The sequence below is a fragment of the Jaculus jaculus genome, chromosome 16 (genome assembly GCF_020740685.1).
Source record: "Jaculus jaculus isolate mJacJac1 chromosome 16, mJacJac1.mat.Y.cur, whole genome shotgun sequence".
Classification (NCBI taxonomy): domain Eukaryota; kingdom Metazoa; phylum Chordata; class Mammalia; order Rodentia; family Dipodidae; genus Jaculus; species Jaculus jaculus.
The window spans coordinates 20,164,003-20,180,459 of NC_059117.1; the positions used below are offsets into that span (position 1 = coordinate 20,164,003).

At 42.6% G+C, this 16,457-nt stretch overlaps 1 protein-coding gene across 1 annotated transcript in view; it reads right to left on the reverse strand.

Annotated features, from left to right (window-relative positions):
• Nampt (nicotinamide phosphoribosyltransferase) overlaps positions 1-15,767 on the reverse strand; it is a 37,007-nt gene extending 21,240 nt beyond the window's left edge. The window contains exons 1-3 of the mRNA XM_004652881.2: positions 15,538-15,767; positions 3,291-3,447; positions 322-425 (exon numbers count right to left, since the gene is read on the reverse strand). Coding sequence (XP_004652938.1) covers positions 322-425; positions 3,291-3,447; positions 15,538-15,594 — 318 coding nt within the window. The 5' untranslated portion in view covers positions 15,595-15,767. The remainder of the gene's footprint in view (positions 1-321; positions 426-3,290; positions 3,448-15,537) is intronic.
• Between the last annotated feature and the right edge of the window lie 690 nt (positions 15,768-16,457).

Consider the following 16,457-nt stretch of genomic DNA (forward strand, 5'->3'; position numbering starts at 1 on the left):
ACCTGCTGCCATGATGGAATGGTTCCCTGGAACTGTAAGCCAGAATCAATCCCCTTCCTTCTTGAAACTGCTTCTAGTCAAGTATCTGGTCTCAGCAAGGAGAAAAGTAACTAATACAGACTTCATACATCAATGATTCACATTATAAGGGGGAAATCAAATGTTACCCATAGCTTTTCAGAAGTTTGTCTAAAATAGACTTTATATTCACATCATGATCAGCAAAGAGGTGTAATTACTGGCTAATCTTCTATCCAAATTCCATGGCAAGAAATTCTGAGTCAAACATAAAATGGATGCAAACACAACATCACTTTTTACCTCAAGAATGTAGTTCCATCCCCTTTCATTGAAGACATCATCCTGGAAATGTTCTTTGTACACCTCTTTGGCCTCTTGGATCTTCTCTTTGGTCACTACTTTACCTGAAAGTATACACATGTCTGTTGGCATTCTTACCAACATTCTGAGTTGCTGAACTGTCACAGCATTAATGTCTTTAGCTCTTCTGCCCATTTTGCAGCACCAGAAAGTAACAACAGAGAGGTTAAGTGCAAGGTAAGAGCTAGGTCATACAAGTAACTAGCACTTCCATTAAATGTTTGTTTATTTTAAAAGTATGTGGGTAGCCACCATGGAGGCCCTGGCTTGTAATCCTATCACTCAGAAGGTTGAGGCAAGAGGATCGTGAGTTTGAAGCCAAGCTGGGCTACATAATAAGACTATACAAACAAAAAAGCCGATACGCAACAGGAAAAAAATTACTTGCATTTTAAACCACAACAAACTGACCATATTTTACACATTCAAAAACCACCTTACATTTTCCAGGTGAAGCTTCTCAATTTATTCATAAAAGATGATGCTTTCAGGGCTGGTAAACCAGTAATTTTCAAAATGACTAAATGGTTGCCCCCCCCCCCCACAATACATTTTAGAAAAACTTTTCTTATCTGAAAAAATGAGGGTATTAGTAGTAATATTGTACCTACTTAGAGGATGGTAATGAGGAATACATGACCTAAGACAGAATCGTTTATAGTAACACTAGCCTTCTCCTTAGCTTCTTTAACTGCTTTGACAGGGTTGCATAAGGTGGGGTTCACCAAGAACTGATCCAGAACTCAACAGGAATGACCTGGTGTTTCTGTCAGCACTTGCCCATGCCGTCCTGCAGCGCTTCACTACAGTCTTAGTTCTGAACACACACAAGCACTCTGTCGTGAGCACGCTGTCACAACATGCAGCAGCAGTGTGCCTACACCTTAGCTCACATTTCAAGCTTGTAGGTTATGAGCATTTATACTGAACATACAAGGTTCATGGCTCTTGTCTAACTACGGAAAACATAGAAGTATTTTCATGTTGCCACTCCTCAGCATGTAGTATCAAGTTAGCCTATTTACACTGTACCGTATTAGAATGCTGATTTTAAAAGTCCACACTTGAGTCAGACATGGTGGCGCTTGCCTTTGATCCCAGCACTTGGGAGGCAGAGGTAGGAGGATTGCCCTGAGTTTGAGGTCACCCTGAGACTACATAGTGAATTCCAGGTCAGCCTGGTCCAGAGCAAAATCTTATCTCAAAAACCTAAACAACAAATTCACGTTTGAGCTGTTGACTTGAGTCTTGTAATAACTGTTCAATGAATTTGATGTGGGATTAGGACAGAACTTCCAATAATTTCCGAAATAGCCTTAAAATACACTTTTGTTATTTTGTACTATATATTTATGTGAAGCAGAATCCTCAGTTTTTTTTAAAGTTGATCAACTCAGAAAAATGTTTAAGATCCTTTATATCTGGCAGAACCAAATATTTAGCTAACATTTAATCCTTTATGTATGAAAATAAGCACAGCTATCTCATTATTATGTAAATTTGCTTTGCTTTTAAATAAGTGGCAAAATTATATGTATACCAAAGAACTGTTCTGAAATAAATTTATGTTTATTATCGGCATGTTTGATATGTCTATTATTTTATATTCCCATATATACACAGGTTTGTGTAAAAATTTATCAAAGGGTTGTGAATGAAAAAAATGTTAATAAGCCCTGGCCTATAGCAAACAATTAATGTAACTTATAACCAATCATACGTAAAAGTGTTTTTAAGTTATAGAATTAAATTAAAGTGCACTATTTTTGGAAAACATACAAAATTAAATATTAAATTTATTGAAAATATCCTATTCAGTCTTTTCATAAAGTATTTTTGATACCTCGCTAGCTTTCCAAAATCACAGTGTGCTTTATCTACTAGAGCTTAAAATAACCAGCATTATGGGAAAGTTATCATTTGTATAAAATTTAACTTAATATGCCCTCAATTCTGAGATTATTTTTGTTTCAAAATTTTCAGGGTGTGTAAGATCTTTGGCATCTGTTTCCCCCCTAGAAACTCCATTACAAAACAGACTGGACATAAAGGTGGGGAACATGACTAAGTAGTTAAAGGCAGCTTGCTCACTAAACCTGCAGGCCAAGGATTCAATCCCCTAGGATTCACGGAAAGCTAGATGCACTAAGTAGTACAAGCATCTGGAATTCACTTGCAGGGGCAAGAGGCCCTGGTGTGCCCATATTTATTCTCTCTGCTTGCACATTAGTTTTAAACAATTAGAAAAGATTAGAAATGGTATCTCAAAAACAAACAAGATCCAGAAATTGGGATTTTCCAGTTTCAAAATGCATACACTAAGACTAAAATTATAACAATTTTGAAAAATGAATCTCTAAGATACTAACCAATATACAAGTATTATAAAAAATTGTAGCTACAATTGCTACTAGAAATGAGTCCACATCAGTAACAAATCCCTTATTCTTAATTAATGCCTAAAGTTTATTAGCAAACCAGACTATCTTCTGAACATTACTGGCTTTCCTAACCTTTTTTCTGAAAATATGTTTCAGAAAAGGTTTCTCAAAAGTTGAAACATACATGTCAAATTCCAAAACTTTAATGCATCTAAATTAACAGATTTAAACTTTTTTTCAAAAGAAACTAGGTTATAATGGTGGCTGACCCCTTTAATCTCCACACTTAAGAATGTGAGGCCAGCTGGGGTTACACACTGAGTATGAGGCAAGCCTAAGCGGCAAAGATTTTGTCTCAAAAAAAAAAAAAAAAAATCCAAAAGAAGCCTAACAGTTGTGATTTAAAGTAATTAATACTAAAATTAGATTACTCAGATAGTTACTCCACAAAACAGAATTATGACAATATAGAAAAAAAACTAAGAAGTTACATAAAAGCAGTGTTAAATATACTGGGAAAAGCAATACCTTTTAAGTACTTATTAAGAATGTACTGCAACCCATAAAATACTGTTTCCTCGTATTTCACCTTCCTTACTTTGGAGTTTTCTGTCTTCTTTTCACGGCATTCAAAGTAGGAATAAACTTTGCTTGTGTTGGGTGGGTACTGTTTATAGTGAGTGACCTATATGAAAAAAAAAATACTTTGGTTAGATAACAAGATTTGAATTAAATCACAATACACAAGGCTTGAAATTATTTCAAAATCAAGAGAAACTATACTTCTTACTAACAACTCTTTCCTCTAGTTGTGCACAAAAACAAGTCTATAACTTATTTTGGTACTTGCAACAATTTTCATCTTTAAAAAAAAACACAAGAGAACATTAAGTTTTATTAACAAGAAAACCTTTAAGTTGCAAAAGGGATCTCACTTGGTTTTGGGGACAGTCTTTTTATTCAGAAGAGGCGCAACTGCTTACAACCCATATAAAGGATGAACTGGAGAGAGCCAGAAGACAGATTTGCCAGGCTATATGCATTTATATGCCATAGACAAAGCACGAAGGGAATTTCATACAATGTTTTAAATGCACCTGGATTTTGACTGTGACTTGGCACATGAGGTTAGGCATGGAATTTGCCCTTGTGACATGGATTTTTGTGCGGAATGCTCAACCTCTGTGCACTATGACTGTCTAAATGTGGTGTAGCTGGCTACAGTCAATGTGCTCTCATGACCACTTTTGGATCTAAGCATTAGGTCTGGAGGATGAATCCTTCTGGCCATCACAGTGGTGCTATTGACTTTGGATGAAACAATAACAGCAGCAAAAGTAATGGAAATCAAATAAAACCTGGTTTGGTAATCTTTTCTTTTTCTTCCAAATTGCTTTCTAACTAAAAAATAAATTCCTATGTAATGTGTTATCTAATTTTTATGAGTTAATAAAATATCTTTTTTTCTTTTTTCTTTTTGGTTTTTTGAGGTAGGGTCTCACCCTAGCCCAGGCTGACCTGGGGATAATTATGGAGTCTCAGGGTGGCCTCGAACTCATGGTGATCCTCCTACCTCTGCATCCCTAGTGCTGGGGTTAAAGGCATGTGCCATCATGCCCGGCAAGTTAAATAAATATTAAGAGATCTTAGCACAAATTTATTTTCTGTATTTCTGAATTTGGTTAAGAGCCACTGTTTAAAATGTATAAGTGTTTTAAAATTTCAACTTGATTTTGCCACCCTAAAACATTTTATAAGCGAAAAGTGACTGGAAGACTAATGTGCATTTGCTTAGTGGGAAAAACAGACATGACAGCCTTACAATGTACAACGTGGGGTGAAACGCAGCAATGGTGGCACAAATCTCTGTCAAGTATCACGCGAGACTACTGTCCACAGAAATCACGTTTCCTGTTGAGCTATCCTGAAGACTCTTTGTAGCTCAACAGTAAGCCTTCTCAAACGTGCAGTGTGGTAGGCGTCTGATCCTAGCATCTAGGAGGCAGAGGTAGGAGGATCGCCATGAATTCAAGGCCACCCTGAAACTACATAGTGAATTCCAGGTCAGCCCACTTCAAAAAAATAAGACAAAACAAAACCAACAAAAAAGAATTCTCAAATGAATATATTTCAACTATGTAGGAAACTGATGAGAAAAAAAAATAGACAACATCCAACCCAAATGTACGTAAAAACAAGAATGTCCAATTTTCAATCTGATAACTCACTCCAGGGGATGGGAAGATGGCTTGGCAGCCAAAGGTGCTGTGTGCAAAGCCTGTTGGCCCAGTTCAAATCCCTAGTACTCATGGAAAGCCAGATGCGCAAAGTGGTGCATATGTCTGGAGTGAGTCTGCAGCATACGATGTCCTGATGTGCCCATTGTGTCTCTCTTCTCACAAATAAACTATTTTAAAAAAATTACTCCAACTCCTTTAGTGCTTAAGCAGTGAGATAAAAGAAGTTACTCATTATAAAATAAAACCTGAAATAAAGGTACACATAGTATAAATTTTGTGTACTTCACATTCATATTTGTTTTTCATAGCATTAATCTTGACCTGAACTACTGTTTGACTTTTGAAGTTCAGATACATAACAATGTATGTGGTACATACATAGTAAATTATTTCTATCTTCTGATCAGTCAAGCCAATGGAAGTAACTCAAGCTCACTTAAACCCACTAGCTTCAGTAAAACTTTTCCATCATACCATATAGTTCCAGTTCTGAACAATAATAACATATTTATAATTTTAAAGCCTTACTTAGGCTATTATTTTTTATAATACTATAAAATTCCCTTTTGCTTATTTAGAATGCTTCCTGGGGGGGACTTAAAATACAAAATTTGGTAGGCTATTTAATTAGAAATGAACTATACTCTAAAATCTTAAGAGAAATTTTTAACTATTTTGAAGAATACAGGTGAAGAATTTAAATTGCCTAGGAAAATTCATAAGCAACAAACCGTAATACCTAATTTACTCTTAAGCCCTTGTGAAGACTTACCAAGTATACAGAAGGACACAGGAAGGCTTAGTTATACAGACATACTACTGATTTAAAAAATATATTTTTTTTTTTCTGGATTTCAAGGTAGGGTCTCACTCTAGCCCAGGCTGACCTGGAATTCACTATGTAGTTTCAGGGTGGCCTCGAACTCATGGCGATCCTCCTACCTCTGCCTCCTGAGTACTGGGATTAAGACGTGCACCACCATGCCTGGCCAAGAAGAAAATTTTTTAGTATTTTATTTTTATTTATTTGACAAAGAGAAAGAGGCTGAGAGAGAGGAGTGGAAAGGAAGGGGGAGAGAGGGAGAGGGAGAGGGAGGGAGGGAGGGAGGGAGAGGGAGAGAGACGGACACGGAGGTGCCTACCAGGGCCTCTAGCTGCTGCAAATGAACTCCAGATGTATGTGCAATCTTGTGCATCTGGCTTAAGTGGGTCCTGGGGAATTGAACCTGGGTCCTTGGGCTTTGCAGGTAAGCACTGTAATTGCTAAGCCATCCCTCCAGCCAGGAAGAAAATAAAATTTTAAAGCAGTTTCTTAGTATAATACAAAGAATACAGACACAGATGATAACTCTAGTTTTGCTATTGACTGTCCTCTTCATTTTACTTTCTGTTTAAATGGTCACTTTGAACCTTCATCAGAAAATGGAATGTCATACTTGGGCTGCAAGGCCACTGAGAAATCCTGCTGGAACTGAGCTGATTACCTCCTCCAGGTAGACCAGCTGACAGAAAGCTGGAAGAAGCCATTCTACATGTAGTTCAATGGGAGAAAGAGATACCACCAGTGAAGATACTCAACAGTGGACACTGCAAGCCTTATAACTGGCCAGCCAGCCCAAATGAGCCAATGGGTGCCATAGTGGCATGTCTGTCATGGTGGAAACCAACTGCCCTCCAACTGGACTGGAGGCCCACTCCATGGGGGGCAACACATCCCTGATACTGAAAAAATGTATATACTATTCTTATCAAACTTCCCAGTAAGCACTTCTCTTACTATTCATACCCTTATATTAATGCTACTCTCACTTTGGGTAGAGAATCTTCTCTTTTCAGATGGCAGTGACTCTGGGATGACTCAGAAGGTATCAAAGAGCTGGAAAGAAGTGACTGGAGTACTGAGTAACATCTTGATCACACCTTCCAAGGCTCATGGTCTAATGTGGAAGAGGTGGTGGAAAGAATGTAACAGTCAAAGGGTAGGACTCCTTACTACGTGCTCCCTCCAGTCATACAATGGCCTGGATATCCATGACCTCACAGTGCCTAACACTACCCACACAAGACCATCATAAGAGGAGGAAAAGATCATGACATCAAAATAAAAGACAGACTGATTGAGATGGGGAGGGGATATGATGGAGAATGGAATTTCAAAGGGGAAAGTTGGGGGGGGGGGAGGGAGGGTATTACCATGGGATACTTTTTATAATCACAGAAAATGTTAATAAAAAATTGAGAAAAAGAAAATGGAATGTCAGAGCAGGGTGTAGTTTAATCATAGCACTTGGGAGGCAGAGGTAGGAGGATCACTGAGAGTTTGAGGCCACCCTGAGACTACATATGAATCCAGGACAGCCTGAGATAGAGTGAGACCCTACCTTGAAAAACAAAACAATAGGATGACAAAAATAATTCTAATCAACTAATTCACAAATACATTCCCTGTACCTTTTATGTATCAGGCTTTACTGTTTCACATGTTGAGAGCAGTGAAGTAAAATACAGCAGTTATGATCCCTATTCTTACACTGTGAGTTAGTTTGAATATGAGAGTTTTAGTCCCTAACAGGCAGATCCCTGCTAGAGGGGGCGTGTCAACTGGGGGCAGATCTGAGTCCAGCCCTTCTGGGGGTGTTTAGAGCACTTTGAGCTGTGGTGGTTCATGCTTGCTGGTGGTGCCAGCTGTTTGATGGCATCTCTTTGCTTGGATGTAGGAAAGGGAACCAGCTTCTTCTGCCATTGATGGCGTTCCCCTGGACTCAAGGTGTGAAATATACCCCTTTCCTCCCATAAACTATGCTTGGTTGGCTGTCCATCCCAGCAATGAGAAGCTGACTGCAGCCTAAGACAATAATCAGAGGAAGAGAACTAGAATGTACCAACAGAACAGCTTCTGTTTAAGATGGACACTATGAACAGTCAAGATGATAAACTAGAAGGGTGTGACAAATTACTTTAAGGGGGCCCAGGAAGATGGTGAACAAGACCCAAATGACAAGACAGGAAGTGCTTTGGCAAAGAGACAGAACAGGATGAAGGTTGGTGCTTGGAAATGGCAAGGTCAGAAAGACTGCAAGGCTTCAGGTTACGACGAGCTGCTCTGATTTCTATCAAGTGCTGTGGGAAGCCATCAAGCTGTAAGCTAGGGCAAGTAGGATGAGATTCACACTTGCTTTTTGGATGCTAGGGATTGAATCTAACCTCATGCACACGCCTAAATACACTTTTTTTAAAAAGTTTTTTTGGTTTATTTATGTATTTGAGAGTGACAGACACAGAGAGAAAGACACACACACACACACACACACACACACACACACACGGGGGGGGGGGGGAGTGAATGGGTGCGCCAGGGCCTCCAGCCACTGCAAACGATCTCCAGACGCGTGTGCCCCCTTGTGCATCTGGCTAACGTGGGTCCTGGGGGGAATTGAGCCTCGAACCGGGGTCCTTAGGCTTCACAGGCAAGCACATAACTGCTAAGCCATCTCTCCAGCCCTTAAATACACTTTCTAAATGGAGCCACAACTCCTAGCTCACATATACACTTTAAATCAGTCAGTCAAGCAGTGAAGGGAGTGCAGATTATAGGAGGTTCTGAGAAGATCCAAGAGTTAAAAAGTTACTGCCTAGAACTTGGTGAGATGAGAGTACTTTTGGAGGAAGAGGAGAAATTCAGTTGATGAACTGGATTTAAGAAATCATGATGGGGAAAAATGAAAGATGCTAGATTTTGGGCTTGAGCAAACTGAGTTAATAATGGTGCCAGTCAGGCTGGGTACGCCTGTAATCCCAGCACTGAGGAGCCCGAGGCAAGGAGACTGCCTTGAGTTTGAAGCCACAGTGTGTACTAGGCTAGCTAGGGGCTCGGCACACAGCCCGGCCCTATGTCATTTCCCTCCCCCCACCCCAATGTGCTATTTGTTGAGGTGAGAAAGACTATGGAAGAAATAAAAGGGAAGATCAAAAGCTCTCAGTTCTGAATGTAGCTGAGTACTCAGCATAGGTGACTACAGAAGGGAAGGGCTTTCACAACTTGTGAGCACGGCTTTGACGTCTGTCACTAGAGGAAGCAGAGTCGATGGTGAATATTAAATTTATGTGTAGGCAAATAGAAAATACCTGGCAACATTCTCAGGCAACCTTATCCCTCAAATGTTTCCCCAAATGGCAGGCAGCCCACCACTTATGCATCACTTTGGGTGTAATAAAGAACACAGGCATAGCTGGTCAACTGAACTTAGTTACACAGTTATGTGACTGATTTGCCTTAAAAAAAAAACAAAAAAAAAAAACTCCCAAAACACTACTACGATTATCAGATGCCACATAACAAAAACTGGATTTATTTAACAATGGTACACATCATCAAAGGCAACTACTACTGACCAACTTTTGTTGGTTACATTATTTTATTTTATGTTTAGTATTATTTGTTTGCTTGAGAGCCAGAGCATGAGTGTGTGGGTGTGTCAGGGCCTCTTGCTGCTGCAAGGGAACTCCAGACACATGCTCCACTCTGTGCATGTGGCTTTGTGCGGGCACAGGCAGGCAGCTTCGCAAGCAAGTGCCTTTAATAGCGTAACCATCAACCCAGCCTCTCTAGTAACTGCTCAGAAGTAATGAAGAGACAACATTTAAGAAAATAAAATGGAAAAAAAAAAAGAAAATAAGATGGGAGAGCACATCCAAAGCCATAGAGCAAGTTATGCTACATATATAATATCAACGAGCATCAGAAAAGGATCTATCAGTCCCATATTGGCTAAGGTTTCCTGCCTGCCCACAGAAATAGCAAAAATCGTAACTGATTCTTTTTTTTTTTTTTTGGTGTTACTTAAATCTGCTGGCCCAGAAAATAATTCATTGCTATTTGGCTTTGAAGCACAAACCACTTCATAGGTATGGCTTATGGGTTTTCACTTATTTTGAAGGAAAAAACCCCTTTAAACCCACCTACTTAATTACAATCATCACACTGACTCTTTCTGTACACCTTCAGGCTCAAGTTTTCTAACTTCCTCTTCCTCCATACTCAAGCCAAATCAACTCACAGAGTGGATACCAGCAAACTACTACGTAATTATGACTGACTGGAATTAATTTGCCTATAAAGTATACATAATTTTTGTGGTACTACGGATTAACCCTAGGGCCTTATGCTATGTATGAGCTCTACCACTAAGCTTTAGCTCAATCTTTTTTTTTGGTTTTAACTTTTTATTGAGAGAGGGTATCACTAGTGGCCTTGAATTTGAGATCCTTCTGCCTCAGCCTCTGCAGTAGCTGCGATTACAGGTTTGTGTCATTAGGCCCAGGTATATTTTTCCTATAACTTGTAAAAGTTAGTGGAAAAAATTTAAAAAAAACCATATTATTTAAAATGCCACACTTTCTTTTTTATTTTTTTATTTTTATTTTTATTTGAGAGCGACAGACACAGAGAGAAAGACAGATAGAGGGAGAGAGAGAGAATGGGCGCGCCACGGCTTCCAGCCTCTGCAAACGAACTCCAGACGCGTGCGCCCCCTTGTGCATCTGGCTAATGTGGAGACCTGGGGAACCGAGCCTCGAACCGGGGTCCTTAGGCTTCACAGGCAAGCGCTTAACCGCTAAGCCATCTCTCCAGCCCCACACTTTCTCTCTTGAGACAAGATCTTATGAAGCTTTGAGCACTGGGTAACTGGGGATATTCTTTGAACTTCTGATCCTCCTGCTTCCACCTCTTAAATGTTGAGATTATAGGCTCATGCCATCCCACCAGGGTCATGTATGTGTCATATATGGTAAGCATGCAGTCTACAGGGTAAAAGCCACAGCAGTACCCCCTCTTCATGAATAAGCTCCGTGACTACAAAGCCAATCCTTTTTTTTTTTTGGTTTGTTTTTCGAGGTAGGGTCTCACTCTAGTCCAGGCTGACTTGCAATTCACTCTGCAGTCCCAGGCTGGCTGGCCTAAACTCATAGCGATCCTCCTATTCCAGCCTTCCTAGTTCTGGGAGTAAAGGTGTGTGCCTCCACATCTGGATCATAATGCCAACCCTTTAGTGACCACTCTGAAGTAGTGAGAGAGAGGCAATCATGAAAAGCAGAAACAGCTCTGAAAAGACTGGGAAACTTAGGGTCCGGACAGAACTAACTTGCTCATATGACTCTAATCTCTCTACTAATCTTTTCCTCAATCAAGTACAAACTTCTAGGACTGGTCATTTAGCCATGTGAGAAAGCAGATCTTCTTGAAAGTTTCATTAGTACAAATAAGTTATATAGTTCTGGGAAGTTATACAGCGCCGTGAAGCTTCTCTAATGTCAACTTTCTTCCACTTGGGACTGTAAAGTACTGCTCACCAATCTTCCTTTACAATACCCAGTATAACTCCCCACTAGTTATTCACTGAATAGGTGAAAATGAGTGAAGTCCTAGAGAGCCAACTTAGAGGGACCTTTTGAATTGCACATTTCATAATTAACATGTGATTCAAACTGTACACTACTTAAGGCTTACTTATGTATTATATAATCCTTGCCAACTATAGCACAATCAACAATGACTTCTATTAATCTGTTATATAAATAAAATATTCACAAATGTTGCCAGACATGGTGGCATATGCCTTTAATCCCAGCACTTGGGAGGCAGAGGTAGGAGGATCTCTATGAGCTTGAGGCCACCCTGAGACTACTAGCTACTTCCAGGTCAGCCTGGACCAGAGTGAGACCCTACCTTGAAAAACAAACAAACAAAAAAATTCACAAATGTTAAAATTATTCACTGCTGCCATTGGTTATAACCAAATATACACAAGGGGTATGAAAACAGAAAAGCATCTTTTAATGCTCCACAATTATTTGGAACTGAAGTGAAAAATGAAAACAAAACAAAACAATCCTTCTGCATCAAAATAAGAGACTAGTGGGAAAGAAGGGATTCAGTGGAGGGAATACAGAACAGAGTTAGAGAGGGTGATGGGAGGAAATTATGATCATTGCATATTGTGTATATGTATGGAGATTTTAATAAAAAGTTAATTTAAAAAAAAAAACCCTTTTCTCCTTTACAAAAAAAAAAAAAAAGAGTCCCAAATGCTACTTAAGTACTACAGTGGCTAGGACTAGTCCAAATCCATCTTTCTTTCTTTTTTAATTTTTTTGTTGTGAATTTTTATTTATTTATTTGAGAGTGACAGAGAGAGAAAGATGCAGAGAGAGAGGGAATGGGCACACCAAGGCCTCCAACCACTGCAAATGAACTCCAGACACATGAGCCCTCTTGTGCATTTGGCTAACATGGGTCCTCGGGAATTGAGCCTCGAACCGGGGTCCTTAGGCTTCACAGGCAAGCATTTAACCACTAAGACATTACTCCAGCCCCAAATCCATCTTTTTTTTTTTTTTTTTTTTTTTTTTTTTGGTTTTTCAATGTAGGGTCTCAGTCTAGCTCAGGTTGACCTGGAATTCACTCTATAGTCTCAGAGTGGCCACAAACTCACGGCGATCCTTCTACCTCTGCCTCTCAAGGGCTGGCTGGGATTACAGGTGTGTGCCATCAAAGCCGGCTGCCCAAATCCATCATTCTTGACTGGCTTACCACAAACAACCCAGTATGTAATTTTGCCTTAAGCTACTTAAAAAATATAAATGATTAACACTTAAGATTAAAGATTAGACCTTTTTTTATTTGTAAGAAGAACCCCTGGTGAACACTGAAGAAGCACATTTGCTTAGAGTTCTTAGTAGCTTACTACATGTAGTGAAGTAGGTTACAAAAATGAATTATTTCAAATGCTTCTTACTGGCTCAAGTTGTTCTGGCTTCTCTTGAGAGAATAAAAATAAAAATAACCTCTACATGTTGCTGTGTACTTGGCTACCACCTCATGTAGGTAAGGAAAACCTTATACACCATTTAGGCAATCAAATATTCTTTCTTTAAAAGAAATGTACACAGTTTGCTCTCTTCTCCCACATGCAGCTAGTAAGGTTGCCAACTTGAATTGGGCAAGAATTTGTAAGAACTGACATGGCTATGTAAATTCTTATGCAATTCACAAATAAAAGTTTTATTACTTTTACCCTCAGGATTAGTGCTTTTTTTTTCTCTGCTTTATCTAAGATAAAAAGGCAAAAATACAAGGCACAAGGGCCATTAAAAATGAAAGGATGGGCTGGAGAGATGGCTTGGTTAAGAAGGTTGCCTGCTAAGCCTAAGAATGCATGTTCACCAGGTGGGTGTGGTGGCACATTCCTTTAATCTCAGCACTTGGGAGGCAGAGGTAGGAGGATCACCATGAGTTCTAGGCCATCCTGAGACTACATAGTGAATTCCAGATCAGCCTGGGCCAGAGTGAGACCCTACCTCGAAAAACCAACAAACAACAACAAAAAACTTATCTTGAATTTTTCATTCTGTACATATGAAAAGTTAAGACTTGCCAGGTATGGTCCACTATGCCTCATGGGAGGGTGAGGCAGGATTGCCCTGAGTACAAGGTTGGCCTGGCCTACATATTGAGTTCAAACAGCCTGGGCTGGAGTGAGACCCTGTCTCAAAAAAATAAAATAAAATAAAATAAAATAAATAAACCTTAACGTCTGTTTACATTTCCCACTCACATTTTGTTTCATAAGATCATACATTAAATTTGTGAAAATTGGGATGGAGAGATGGCTTAGTGGTTAAAGCACTTGCCTGAAAAGCCAAAGAACCTTGGTTCCATTCCCCAGGACCCATGTAAGCCAGATGCACAAAGTGGCGCATGCTTCTGGAGTTCCTTTGCAATGGCTGGAGGCCCTGACACACCCATTCTCTATAGCTCTCAAATAAGTCAATAAACTTAAAAAAAATGTGAAAATTATTTTAAAAGACTTAGTTAAGAAAACTAAGCAGGGTGTGGTGTGCAGGCTTTTAGCCCCAGCATTTAGGAGGCAGAGGCAGGAGGATTACTGTGAGTTTCAGGCCACCCTAAGACTAAATAGTGAATTCCAGGTAAGCCTGGGCTAGAGCGAGACCCGACCTTAAAAACAACAACAAAAACAAATATAAAAGCAAAACTATGGAGGCCAGAGAAATGGGTCAGTGGTTAAAGTCACTTGCTTGCAAAGCCTGAAGGCCTAGATTTGATTCTCCAGTACCCAGTAAAGCCAAATGCATAAAGTGAATGTGATTGGAGCTCCTTTGTAGTGGCAGGAGGTCCTGGCATGCCCATTCTCATTCCCTCTCCCACAGCTTGCAAATAAATAAATAAAAGATTTGAAAGAGTTAGTGGAAGGGATTATGATCAAAATACTTTATGGACATGTATGACAATTGTCAGTAAATTAAAAAAGTACGAATGAATGAGACTATTCTAAAAATCACTACTAAGGATTCCAAAAGCAGTGTGATTAACTAAGAAATCACAAGCAGGTTTCTGCTTTAAAATTCCATTTTAAAGACCACCTGTTGATGAATCTTAGCTCTACTATAATGAACCTATAATAAACAAAAGACAACTGACTGCAAGGAAATGGACAGACTAGAACTTAAGTAAAATGGGATTCTCTAAAAACACTAGGAATATTAGGAGGGTCAAAAAAAATAAAACGCAAACAACCAAAACAAACAAAAGTACTAAGCCTTACCACTACATTCGAAAGAACTCACAAGTAAATAAACCTGAAATTTTGTTTTATTCTGGCGGCGTCCAGTCTGCCATCTTACCTTTTTTTTTTCCCCACAACGCCCCTGCTAACAAACCTCAGCACAAGCACCATGTAGTTTCTCCGTCAAATGACTTGGAAACATGTTCCTCTAATTACTCCTCCCTTCCCTAAAGTGAGTTTCACGTGAAATTCACCCGACGTGCTACTTACTTTCCCTTCTCCACAAGTTTCTCCGGGGCGAGTTTAAACTACAGTTCCCTCCCGGCCTCGTGTTTCACTTTCCTTTTCCCAGGCATCCCCGGAGTGACCCTCCTACCGGGAGACCGAGCACACACACACACACTTGGCCTCGGGCGGCGACTGGACCCCGGGGCGCGTGAGCGGATCACTGCGTGCAGAGCAGCTCGCGATGCATCCCAGCCGCGCGGGGACCCCGAGGGGTGTCCTCCACCTCGCGGCACCACCACGACCTCCTTCCCCAGGCAGGGACCGTACCCGCCCGGCGAGGGGCGACCCAAAGCCCGCTCCACCCTCCACCGCCGGGCTGCAGGGGCCGTTACCTTACTGATGGGATGCTCGGAGGAGTCCTCGCCACGCCAGCCCGAGCCCGGAGCTCCGGGAGGCCCGTGCGCCGAGGAGGGGTGCACGCACCCTCCGGGTCTCCCCCCCCCCCACCTCCCCACAATCCCGGGCCGCACAGCCCCCTCCCACGGCCACGGGACTGCCCAGGCCCCGCCTCCGGCCGCCCATGCTCCATCCTCCTCCACCCACCTTCTCCCCAGTGCGGCGCCCGCTCCACCTGCCCCATCCCCGCCGTGACCCCACAGCCGGCCGCCGTAGCCCGGGGCTTAAGCCCCTCCCCATCCCCCAGCGCCAAGCCCCGGACTCTACCTTGTAGGAGTCGGTGGCCAGGAGGATGTTGAATTCGGCTTCTGCCGCAGCATTCATGTCGGGCGGGAGCGGAGGGGCCGCGCGCACCGCGGGCTTTTCCCCCCCGGCGCCGCTGCGAGGAGCGAGGAAAAATGGGCTTCACTGCGCTCCGTTGCTTTAAGTCACCGCTCGGTCGGAGGAGGCGGGAGTATGCGCGCGTGTGTGTGTGTGTATGTGTGTGTGTGTGGGAGGGGGGTGGTGGGGGGGTGGAGGGAGAAACCGAGCGCGGGGAGGAGCCGGGGAGGGCGGGCCCGGAGCCGTGACGCGGTGCAGACGACGGCGGCGGCTGCGGCGGCGGCGGTTCGCAATCCAGGCGCTTCGGCGGATTCCCTCCCTCTCGGCCCCGCCCCGCCCCGCCCGTCCCCGGCAGGGACGGAGGGGGCGGGGCGATCCCGCGCGTGCGCAGCGCACGCGGGAGGCGGGGCGGGGCGGCCCGGAGGACGTGAGGCACGCGCTCTCCCTCAGCGACGACACCCGCCCTGGGAGGCCCGAGGCCGCCGGCCGCCCCCAGCGCGCGTGACCTCGGCGCCCGGCCTCGCTTTCGGTTCTGCGTCGGACCCTGAGGGGCGGGGCCAGCGTCGGCGGGGGCGGGGCCAGCGCTGGGGGGCGGGGCCTAGGCGTTCCCAGCCTCGAGCCCTCCTACGGTCCTACCCTGGCCGGGTCTACGAGTCCTGTGGGCGAGCCCCAACCACCACCACCGCCACCGCCCGGCTGGGGCCGAGGATCTTCCCTCTGCGGTCTCCTGGCCCCTCGCCCGCGTTGGGATACCTTTGTCTGCGGCTCGCAGGAAGCATGGAGCCTTTGGGCCGCATCCCTCTCGTCCCGCCCGATCCGCCTCGCTCTCTCTTAAAATACGAGCAGCCGAGGTCTGAGACGACACC